Source organism: Scyliorhinus canicula, chromosome 5, assembly GCF_902713615.1.
Source record: "Scyliorhinus canicula chromosome 5, sScyCan1.1, whole genome shotgun sequence".
In the NCBI taxonomy this organism is placed as follows: Eukaryota; Metazoa; Chordata; class Chondrichthyes; order Carcharhiniformes; family Scyliorhinidae; genus Scyliorhinus; species Scyliorhinus canicula.
The window spans coordinates 206253707-206266144 of NC_052150.1; the positions used below are offsets into that span (position 1 = coordinate 206253707).

At 45.1% G+C, this 12438-nt stretch overlaps 1 protein-coding gene across 2 annotated transcripts in view; it reads right to left on the minus strand.

Moving 5' to 3' along the window:
* Positions 1-12438, minus strand: part of rbm33a (RNA binding motif protein 33a) — a 256149-nt gene that overhangs the window by 47615 nt on the left and 196096 nt on the right. For both annotated transcript variants that reach the window (XM_038798392.1, XM_038798391.1), the window contains one exon: positions 169-804. In XM_038798392.1, the coding sequence (XP_038654320.1) occupies positions 169-804 (636 nt within the window). The remainder of the gene's footprint in view (positions 1-168; positions 805-12438) is intronic.

Here is a 12438-nt window from a genome sequence, read left to right on the forward strand (position 1 = left end):
TAAGAAATATACGTAACATGAAAACAAAAGAAAATCAAGTGGGTACCTGCAGTATGTACAGAACTGCGACTTAGGTAAGCCAAGTAATACCTTGTCGTCGTCCCCCCCCCCCCCCCCCCAAATTAGCATCAACTGCATGTACACTGTTACAAAAAACCTGGGTCTTACCATGTTTGGAAGCTTGAGCACCCTTATTTTGGGATTAATGTGAGGCCCATCGCCTCCTCCACTGTTCATTCTTTGCATTACGGTCCGTTTTACACCAGGCTTTAATTCTTGGGTCTTGATTGTAGGAACAACCATCTTCCCAGGCTGCATACTCGATCCTGGTATGTTCGTAGGTTTACACTGGACCAGTTTTGAAAACTGAAGTTGATTTAAGGGTACAGGTCTGACCTGTTTGGCTTGGTTGAGGTTCTTTTTTATTTCCGCCTGAACCTGCAGTATATTTCCAGTTTGATGAGTTTTGATGAATTGCTGGTGAGCTCCTGCTCCTATGCCTGGTTTCTTTGTGAATAGTCTGTTCTTAATGTTTGGTTGTCCGAGGCTTACAGCCTGTAGTGCGGATGTGTTAAAGTTCTGAGGAGCCTGTGGTGTATTTGCTGGTTGTTGTTGTGATGGTTGTTGTGCAGGAGGCGGCTGCTGCTGCTGTTGCTGTGCAAGCCGTTCAAGCAGTTCTTTCTTCCGGGCACCAGCTTGTTGCTGACGTCGGAGTTCCTTCTGTTTCAGAATTTCCTCGCGGAGTTTTTTCTGTTCCTCAATTTTCAAACGATACACTCTTGTTTCCTCATCTTCATCTGTCGGCTAATGCAAAAAACTGAGACTTAATTAATTCAGCAATACAAAAAATATTTAATGAATTGCTTTTAGACAACTTTAAAACTGCCGACTTAAATGCAGAAAATAAAAGGAAATTTGGAGTCAAATACTGCAAACTAAGCTACTGTCAGAACCAGGTCTTCGGATGGAAAGTGAGCGGTGGTGGTAGGGAGGATTTGGTGCAAGTTAACTCACATCCCTTTAAGTCAGTTGTCAGTCCCTGAGGGGTGCGCGCTCACCTTTCCCCTTCAGAAATAATGCAAAAGGACGCAACAAGTTGAAAGACAATTTTTCAAAGTTTTAACAAATCTGCACACTAACAAGTAATCAGAAAATGCAGCCTGAAATCCACACTGAAAATGGGGTCACAAAGGAGAAGTTGTTTCAAAATCAGGACAAGGCAGGAAAATAAGAAATTTGTCGGTTGCAATTAAAGAGCCAAAACATGCAAAAGTACTATAAAGCTAGATGGTCGCCTACTGTAGTATAATTTTTAAAATCTACATTAAAATACTGGAAATATACAGTGCAAATATCCCTTGAAAAGTTAATAAGAACATAAGAACATAAGAACTAGGAGCAGGAGTAGGCCATCTGGCCCCTCGAGCCTGCTCCGCCATTCAATTAGATCATGGCTGATCTTTTGTGGACTCAGCTCCACTTTCCGGCCCGAACACCATAACCCTTAATCCCTTTATTCTTCAAAAAACTATCTATCTTTACCTTAAAAACATGTAATGAAAGAGCCTCAACTGCTTCACTGGGCAAGGAATTCCATAGATTCACAACCCTTTGGGTGAAGAAGTTCCTCCTAAACTCAGTCCTAAATCTACTTCCCCTTATTTTGAGACTATGTCCCCTAGTTCTGCTGTCACCCGCCAGTGGAAACAACCTGCCCGCATCTATCCTATCTATTCCCTTCATAATTTTAAATGTTTCTATAAGATCCCCCCTCATCCTTCTAAATTCCAATGAGTACAGTCCCAGTCTACTCAACCTCTCCTCATAATCCAACCCCTTCAGCTCTGGGATTAACCTAGTGAATCTCCTCTGCACACCCTCCAGCGCCAGTACGTCCTTTCTCAAGGAGACCAAAACTGAACACAATACTCCAGGTGTGGCCTCACTAACATCTTATACAATTGCAACATAACCTCCCTCGTCTTAAACTCCATCCCTCTAGCAATGAAGGACAAAATTCCATTTGCCTTCTTAATCACCTGTTGCACTTGTAAACCAACCTTCTGTGACTCATGCATTAGCACACCCAAGTCTCTCTGAACAGCGGCATGCTTTAATATTTTATCGTTTAAATAATAATCCCGTTTGCTGTTATTCCTACCAAAATGGATAACCTCACATTTGTCAACATTGTATTCCATCTGCCAGACCCTAGCCCATTCACTTAGCCTATCCAAATCCCTCTGCAGACTTCCAGTATCCTCTGCACTTTTCGCTTTACCACTCATCTTAAGTGTCATCTGCAAACTTGGACACATTGCCCTTGGTCCCAAACTCCAAATCATCTATGTAAATTGTGAACAATTGTGGGCCCAACACGGATCCCTGAGGGACACCACTAGCTATTGATTGCCAACCAGAGAAACACCCATTTATCCCAACTCTTTGCTTTTTATTAATTAACCAATCCTCTATCCATGCTACTACTTTACCCTTAATGCCATGCATCTTTATCTTCTGCAGCAACCTTTTGTGTGGCACCTTGTCAAAGGCTTTCTGGAAATCCAGATATACCACATCCATCGGCTCCCCGTTATCTACTGCACTGGTAATGTCCTCAAAATATTCCACTAAATTAGTTAGGCATGACCTGCCCTTTACGAACCCATGCTGCGTCTGCCCAATGGGACAATTTCTATCCAGATGCCTCGCAATTTCTTCCTTGATGATAGATTCCAGCATCTTCCCTACTACCGAAGTTAAGCTCACTGGCCTATAATTTCCTGCTTTCTGCCTACCTCCTTTTTTAAACAGTGGCGTCACGTCTGCTAATTTCCAATCCACCGGGACCACCCCAGAGTCTAGTGAATTTCGGTAAATTATCACTAGTGCATCTGCAATTTCCCTAGCCATCTCTTTTAGCACTCTGGGATGCATTCCATCAGGGCCAGGAGACTTGTCTACCTTTAGCCCCATTAGCTTGCCCATCACTACCTCCTTAGTGATAACAATCCTCTCAAGGTCCTCACCTGTCATAGCCTCATTTCTATCAGTCGCTGGCATGTTATTTGTGTCTTCCACTGTGAAGACCGACCCAATATCTTGTCTTCTCAATGTTTTTCCAAGTTGGAAACAATCATGAAATGACTGCAGTAAGAGTATGTTTTTATTGGGCTGTTTAGCTCACAGGGCTAATCACTGGCTTTGAAAGCAGACCAAGGCAAGCCAGCAGCACGGTTCGATTCCCGTAACAGCCTCCCCGAACAGGCGCCGGAATGTGGCGACTAGGGGCTTTTCACAGTAACTTCGTTTGAAGCCTACTCGTGACAATAAGCGATTTTTTTTTTTTTTAATTTTATTATTGAAATTTTATCACATTTTAAGCACTGGAAAAAATCCATCTTCCATATATAAAAGTGATTTCTCCCCCACTTCTCACCAAAATACACATATACACCAATGTTGTCATTCCCCTCTGGTTAGTCACTGTACATTAATCAAAGTATAAAACATTGAGAAGAATTCTCCACCTGCAAAAGGTGCGTGCGTGGATCGAGATAGGGAGAATCGGTGTTGACCAACTTAACAACTCTACTAAGTTACCTAAAGGCTATCTGAGGTAGCAGCAGTTGCAAGGATTTAAGATGTAGTGGCATAACGTCACCAAACTGGCATGTTTAAAAATAAAATTATATACACCATTAACACATGCAATTGGTCAGATCACAATCTAATATCTGCCACTTGCCTAATTTTTAAAAACAAAATTTTGACAACATGATGCTAATCAAGCCCCATGCAAATACCATGCATCTTTCCCAGAGGGGAAAAAAATCAAAATGTAACACCACAGAATGACTTCACAAAACAGAAATCATGTTGACAGTTTCTTGAGGATGCAACAAGTAGGGTAGATAAGAGGAAATAGTAGACTGCAAGAAACTTCAGAAAGTCGTGAACACCGCCCAGTCCATCACACGAACCGCCTTCCATCCATCAACTCTATTATACACCTCCCGCTGCCTTGGGAAAGCGGGCAGCATAATCAAAGACCCCTCCCACCTGGTTTGCCTACTCTTCCAAATTCTTCCATTGAAATGAAAATCGCTTATTGTCACGAGTAGGCTTCAATGAAGTTACTGTGAAAAGCCCCTAGTCGCCACATTCCGGCGCCTGTCCGGGGAGGCTGGTACGGGAAGCGAACCGTGCTGCTGGCCTGCTTGGTCTGCTTTAAAACCCAGCGATTTAGCCCAGTGAGCTAAACCAGCCCCAGGGGCAGGAGATAAAAAAGTCTGAGAACATGCACAAACAGATTCAAAAACAGCTTATTCCCCGCTGTTACCAGACTCCTAAACGACCCTCTTATGGACTGACCTGATTAATACTACACTCCTGTATGCTTCACCCAATACCGGTGTCTAGATATTTACATTGTGTACCTTATGCTGCCCATCATGTATTTTCTTTTCATGTACGAAATTATCTGTTTGAGCTGCATGCAGAAAAATACATTTTCCTGTACCTGACAATAAATCAATCCAATCCAATACTTGGATTTCAATAAGGCGCTACACAAAAGACAATATGTATGACAGGGGCTCATGGAGTTGAGCGGAATATATCAGCTTGGATCGAGGATAGGTTAATGGACAGGAAGCAAAGAGTAGGAATAAACAGGGCATTTTCATGTTGACAAGATAGAATTTTATTCTCTTAGGAGTCAAGAGATATGGGGAAAAACTATAGGTAGCAAGTTGCCGTGGTTCATCACACAGGATTGCAGGTAGGGGCTCATGCTCAAGATTGAAAATACCAAATTCATTGAAGAGTTAAAATAATGTTGGAGGATTCACCTAGCTTGAACTCGAACAAAAAACAATCCAGCACAGGAACAGGCCCTTCGGCTCTCCAAGCCTGTACCGGTCATGTTACCACCCTTGGCCAAAACGCTCAGCACTTTCTAATGCCGAACACCTCCATACCCACCTATCCAAGTATTTGACAAGATGCCTTTTGAACGCCGTTAATGTATCTGCTTCCACAACCCGCCCTGGCAACACATTCCAGGCATCCAACACCCTCTGTGTGAAAAAAAACTGCCTCGCACATCTCCTCTAAACTTTGTCCCCCTGAACCATAAATCTATGCCCGCTAGTGTCTGACCCCTCCATCCTGAAGAATCATCTCTCAGAAAAAGTTTCACTGTGAATCAGAGTTCTAAGATTAAAGGTTCCCAGGCTGAGAAAGGAAAAGAACAGAAGTAAACCGCCAAAGGCCAAGAATCACCTTGGACTGGTTCCTGGAGAATTGAATGTCTACTTAAGAAACAGTATAATGTACATGTGAGGTACATTTTTAGTTTCGTCAAAAGCAAAGGGAGGACTTTCTGTATTTAAAGCCTGCAAATATAATGTTTAGTCAATAGCGCTTTTTGTCTTAAAATGTGAAACCTTGCCATGTCATCCTTGAAATGAAAATCGCTTATTGTCACGAGTAGGCTTCAATGAAGTTACTGTGAAAAGCCCCTAGTCGCCACATTCCGGCCCCTGTCCGGGGAGGCTGGTACGGGAATCGAACCGTGCTACTGGCCTGCTTAGTCTGCTTTAAAAGCCAGCGATTTAGCCGAGTGAGTTAAACCAGCCCCCTTTCAGCTAGTAACGGGAATTTTAAATTTATTTTTAGAAGTTATTGGTCTCTTCAGAGATCGCAACAATATATTTCCATTGGAGGCAGTTCAGAGAAGGTTCACTGGGGACCCTTGACTACTTCAACATAGTCTTCTCAAATCATCTCTTTATCCATTCTCCATACCATTACCTTAACAGCCTTTCCACCTGTTTTCCCTACCCTTAGAAAAATAACTACAATCCCTTTGAACTTCCTTCTCTGGTTTTCACCTGCATTTACATTGATGAGTCCATGTCCTCAAAGAACACTTTTGCCACATTCAACATTCTTCGCCTCACCAGGCTTCCCTGTGTGTAGCACAACAATCACGAGTCTCCATTCTGCAGAGCACCCATGCAATACAGCAGATGGTGTAAATCCTGACCTACCACAACTCCATCGAACAGTATTACCTAACACATTCAAGCTAGAAAATAGCACAGTTTTCTGTGATCTCAGCCAGAGCCTCCTGGGGCTATTGCCCAGCTAATTTTATTACTTGAACTAGGGTCCTATATTCCAATTTTGGCTGAACAAGACGGTGTACATCATCCATGCTCTGCCTAGTTTGAGTTTAGACGTAATTTCCATGTACCAAGTGTTACTCTAGATCCCACAAGGCCAATCTGGGGGCTCCAAGACATCCTATCAGATACGTATCTTGTTCGGGCCCAGAGATTCACTGGGCCACTTGACACAGTGACAGCCTGGGACCAGTAGGCATTAGATTTCTAGAATTAGTCTGTCAATCTCATTATGGAAAGTTGAAAAATACACAGGACCATCTGCAGCAATGATCAAGTGGCCAATCAAGGCCTTCCATCGGCCTACCGTCATCACAGGGAAAATGCACCCTCAATAAGACACAGGAGCAGAATTAGGCCACTCGGTCCACCGAGTAAACATGTTTTTCTTTATTTTTTTTGATGGAGTGCCACTGGCAAGGCCAACATCTGTTGCTCATCCCTAACTGCCCTTGAACTGAGTGGCTTGCCAGGCCATTTCACTGGACAGTTAAGAGTCAATCACATTGCAATTGGTCTGGAGTACCAATGTTGGTCTGGTGTCCATTGTAGGATGGCAGATTTCCTTCTCGAGTGAACCAGATGGGTTTTACACCAATTGATGGTAGTTGTTGTGGTTATCATTACTGGGGCGAGCTTTAGATTCCAGATTTTCTGACCCCCCACCCCCCCGTCTAGCACATCTAAGAAAAAGTAATGAAAGTCAGGATTTCCAAAAGCAATAAAACTTTTGAATGTATAATAAAGCTGAAATTCAAAACTATAATCATATAACATGACTACTGGCCACATTATGGCCATTTAGAGATTTTGTGGACAAATCCAAAGCACGTTGTCATACTGGTAATTGTTACATTCAGCCCATTACGAAAGCAAAAGGGACGAGAAGCTGAAAAGGCTGTGAACTTAATCATTATTGATTTTCTACAGAATTTCTCATTCTGGGCTCAAAGAAATTTGTCATTTAATAATTGGCTCTAATCAACAGTTCACAGTCAATCATTCTGACCTTGAACTAATTGTGCCTCTGGAAATTATTTCAAATTGTCCTTTCATACCGACTACTAACACATCTAAACAACATGAGAATAGTCCAATCATGAGATTTAGTTTCACAGCACAGTAAATAATCTGCTTTTGCACCCATATTTCAAACATGAAAAGTTGAAAACCTGCTCTTACCAGTTAACCTAAGATTTAAAGAGTTTATTAAATATTACTTTTCAGCTGAATGATGTGGGAGAGCAGCCCTTAAATCATTATTAAATCTATTACATTTTGGCCAGAAAAGAATTCAGCAATATTCACTTCTGTGTTTTTTTAAAAACTCGACTCATGCTAAAAGCAGAAATGAAATCAGCCAAGATCAATTTGGTCATGTGGTTTACCCATGTTATACCGACACTTTTAAACCATTTGCTGACCACACTGTATTGTATTATGGATGTGATCTGGCTCCCTTCTAGCAGGATCACACTCATTTTGTAGCTTCATCCAATCAGTTTTAATATTTATTTGAACAATAGCAATGGTTTAAAGTGCATTTAAAGAGTGAGCTCACAGATGTGAAGGAGCCGAGCTAAAATCAGCAGGCAAGATACCGCAGCGTCAACTATGCAGCTTTGTCAAGGTTCTTAAAACAAACTGGCTCAGCAGGTTCAATGAGATATACATGATGCAAGGGAAAATAATATGGGAACCAGCTCCGAAAAGATCTTAGCAGGTACCTAATCCAAGGAAAGATATCAGTGAAGTGAGCATTAATACCCATAAACACATTAACTTCTCTTCACCAATGTTGACAGACTGCTATATATTTCCAGCATTTGTTTCAAGTTCCCTTATTTGCACTGCGACACACCACAGCTTAAAGCAGCACCCACTCACCCCTCCCCCACCAAAACACCCTCAGTTGGTTCAGTTCAAAACTCTTGAGGATCTCCAAGGAAGATGCCCCAAATGCATCAATCCTTTATAATTGGAACAGAATTGTTGCAAGAGAACCGTGAAATGCCAGGTCTCCACAGGAAGTTCATTCATTTAAATATCTTTCTCACAATTCCTTTGAATTCATACAGATTTGTAGAGGGCAGGTGAAGGGGAGAACTGTTGTACTTTAGTTAGCAGGTATCCCTCAGAGCCGAGCCCCCCCCCCCCCCCCCCCCCCCCTCCCTTCCCCCTTATACTTTCTGTCCTCTATTTCAATATTTAACAAATTGATTTATATACAAATAAAATGCTAGAGCTGTACTTTTTCAGATTAAGAGAAACAATGCAAATTAAATAGAAAGATCACAGGTTGACCTTCTTCTGTGCTGTTATCATTCTGAGATTCATCAGTCAGATTTTTCCTGGCTTGGAAATTCCTGGCCAGCATCCAAGTTCTGCAGAACAATCTACATGTTTCCGTTTTCCACAATGCCTTTCTCAAACAGTGGTTCTTTGAAGCGAGAGCTAATGAAATGGCAGATCGCCATAGGTCAACAATATCAAACTATCTGTTATCAGGAAGACCATAACACATAGAAGCAGAATTAGGCCATTTGGCCCATCGAATTTGCTCCGCCATTCAATCATGGCTGATATTTTCTCATCCCCTTATTGATCAAGAACCTATCTATCTCCGTCTTAAAGATACTCAGTGATTTGGTCTCCACAGCTTTCTGCGACAATGAGTTCCACAGATTCACCACTCTCTGGCTGAAGAAATTCCTCCTCATGTCGTTTTAAAGGATCGTCCCTCCAGTCTGAGGCTGTGCCCTCGGGTTCTAGTTTTTCCGACGGAATGCGATACAAGGTCGGACAGAGAATCATGGGTTATGGAACAGGAGGATGAAATTCAACCTGTTGTGTCTATGCTGGCTCATTGAAAGAGCAGTTCATCCAGAGCCACTCCCCCCATCTTCCCCCTGCTTCCTTTTCAGATAATCCAAACCCAAGGGAGGCAATGGCATGATGGTAATGTCAACGGACCAGTAATCCAGATGCCATGGCTGAGGCTCTGGGGACACACTGAATCCCCACTATGGCAGTTGGTGGAATTTGAATTTAATTAATTAAAAGCTAGACTCAATAATAGTGACCATGAAACCGTTGCTGCCCTCGGTGGAGGCCCCGCTGCGGGGGCCCACCGGTTTGTCCCGGGGAGCATTGGTGGCGGGTTCCTGGGGTGGCACAGGGCGGGCATTGAGAAGTTGGGAGACCTGTTCGCGGGCCTGGGTGAGCTGGAGGTGGGGGTTAGGGCTCCCCCCCGGGGAATATGTTCGGGTGCCTTTGGGTCGGGGCATTTGCTGGGCGGCAGGTGGAGGGGTTCCCTTCGCTGCCCCTGCGGGGGGTGGGGGATGGGGTGCTTTCGGGGGTGTGGGTCGGGGGTGGGAGAGTGTCTGGCGTCTGCCGGGTGATGCAGGGGGTGGAGGGGGCGTCGGTGGAGGAGCTGAGGGCTGGGTGGAGCTGGGGGAGCAGATTGGGATGGGGACGTCGGCGGACGCCGGGGGGTGGACTCCTCCTCTGCGTGTGCGAGGCTTGGCCTCGTTCAGTTCGGGGTGCTGCGCGGGGCTCATATGTTCGGGACAAGGATGAGCAAGTTTTTTGGGGGTGGGGACGGGTGCGTTGGGTGTTCGGGGAGCCATGCCCATGTGTTTTGGGCGTGCCCGGCGCTGGGGGGGTTCTGGCGGGGGGGTGGTAAGGACGGTGTCGGGGGTGGTGGGGTCCGGGGTCGGGCCGGGCTGGGGACTCACGATGTTTGGGGTTGGGTGGAGCCGGGAGTGCGGGGGCCCGGTGTTTTGGCCTTTGCGTCCCTGGTGGCCCGGCGGAGGATCTTGCTGCGGTGGGGAGGGGGGGCCTCCGAGCATGGAGGCCTGGATCGGTGGCGTGGCGGGATTCATTGGGCTGGAGGGGGTCAGATTCGCCCTGGGGAGGTCGGTGCGGGGGTTCTTGGGGGGGTCGGTGCGGGGGTTCTTTGGGGGGTGGCAGCCTTTCCTCGACTTTCTGGCTCAACGGTGGGGAACTGGGTCGGCAGCGGCGGCGGCCGGGGGGGGGGGGTTTTGTTTATTGGGTTTGGGGGGGATGGGGGGGATTTGTTACATGCGTTGTTACGGGTGCCGGGGGGTGTTTATTATTGTTATTATTATTATTGTTCTGTTGACATATATTTTTCAAAAAATTCCAATAAAAATTATTTTTTGAAAAATGAAACCGTTGCTGCCCACCCCTCTTAAGTGCATAAGCAAAGCCCCCAGCCTTGCCTGCATACACAACTCCTCCCCCATTCTCGCCTGCATCCTGCAATCCCCTTGATTAATATGGGGATCAGGGGTTATGGGGAGAAGGCAGGAGAATGAGGATGAGAAAATATCAACCATAATTGAATGGCGAAGTGGACTCGATGGGCCAAGTGGCCTAACTCTGCTCCAATGTCTTATGGTCTTATACACGACCCCTGTCTCCATGCCTGCCTGCATACGCAACCCCCGCCCCCAACACATGAGCAACACTCCGCAATGGGGTTGCCAAGGGCCCTGACCCCTTCAGCCCCACCCGATGACAGTTCAATCTTTCCACCAGAGGAAAGATTCTCAGGGAAGGGAGAACCTACCATGGATAACCAAGGAAGTTAAGGAGGGTCTAAATTTGCAAGCGGAAACGTGTAAGATGGCAAAGATAAGTGGTACGCCAGAAAAGTGGGATAGATTCAAAATGCAGCAAAGGCGGACTCAAAAAATAACCAGGAGGAGGCCAAAAGTTACATTCTAAATTGGGGCAAGGCAAATTTGGTTGCTATTGGACAGGAACTTTCAAAAGTTGATTGGGGTGTCTGTTGGCAGGCAAAGGGACGGCTGGTAAGTGGGAGGCTTTCAAAAGTGCATTAGACATTTAAAAGCTTCAAAACCCAGGACTTGGCTCCTCACTCTGCAACTGGATCCTCGACTTTCTGATCCATAGATCACAATCAGTACAACAACACCTCCTCCACAATAGTTCTCAATACCGGGACCCCTCAAGTTTGCATACTTAGCCCCCTAGTATATCCCCTATACACACACGACTGTGTGGCAAAATGTGGTTCCAGCACCATTGACAAGTTTGCTGACGACACAAGCATAGCGGGTCGCATCTCGAACAACGATGAGTCAGAATACAGGAGGGAGATAGAGAACCTAGTGAAGTGGTATAACGACAACAATCTATTCCTCAATGCCAGCAAAACTAAAGAGCTGGTCATTGACTTCAGGAAGCAAAGTACTGTACACACTGCATCATAATAATAATCTTTATTTGGGCTGAGGTGGAGATTCCTAGGTGTGCACATCACCAAAAATACGTCCTGGTCCACCCAGGTTGACGCTACCACCAAGAAAACACATTAGCGCCTATGCTTCCTCAGGAAACTAAGGAAATTCAGCATGTCCACACTGACTCTTACCAACTTTTACAGATGCACCATAGAAACCATCGTATCTGGCAGCATCACAGCCTGGTATGGCAAACTTCAGAGTCGTGAACACAGCCCAGTGCCTCACATCCGTTGCTCCATCTACACCTCCCACTGCCTGGGGAAAACGGACAGCATAATCAAATACCCCTCCCACCCGGCTTACTCACTCTTCCAATTTCTTCCATCGGGCAGGAGATACAAAAGTCCGAGAACACGCACAAACAGATTCAAAAACAGCTTCTTCCCTGCTGTTACCTGACCTGATTAATACTACACTGTACGCTGCACCTGATGCCGGTATCTATGTATTTACATTGTGTACCTTGTGTTGCCCTATTATATATTTTCTTTTCATGTACCAAATGATCTGTTTCAGCTGCTCGCAGAAAAATACTTTTCACTGTACCTCGGTACACTTGACAATAAACAAATCCACTATCTAACCAGGGTTCAGGGTAAGCACATTCCTTTTGGAGTGAAGGGCAAGGCTGGTAGAAGTAGGGAACCCTGGATGACTCAGGATATTGGTGCCCTGGTCAAAAAGGAGGAGGAGGCATGTGACATACAGAGGCAGCTGGGATCAAGTGGATCCCTTGAAGAGCATAAAGGTTGTCAGAGTAGAATTAGGAGAGAAATCAGAGTATGGGGAAAAAGCAAGCAGAATGTTGGCGCACCAGCTCAGGAAAAGGGAGGCAGTCAGGGAGATAGGTGAAAAGAGTAGAGGTGGGAATACTGTCCTGCACCCAGCGGGGGTGAACAAGGTGTTTAAGGACTTCTATAATAAATCATATGAGTCGGAACCCCGGCTGAGGT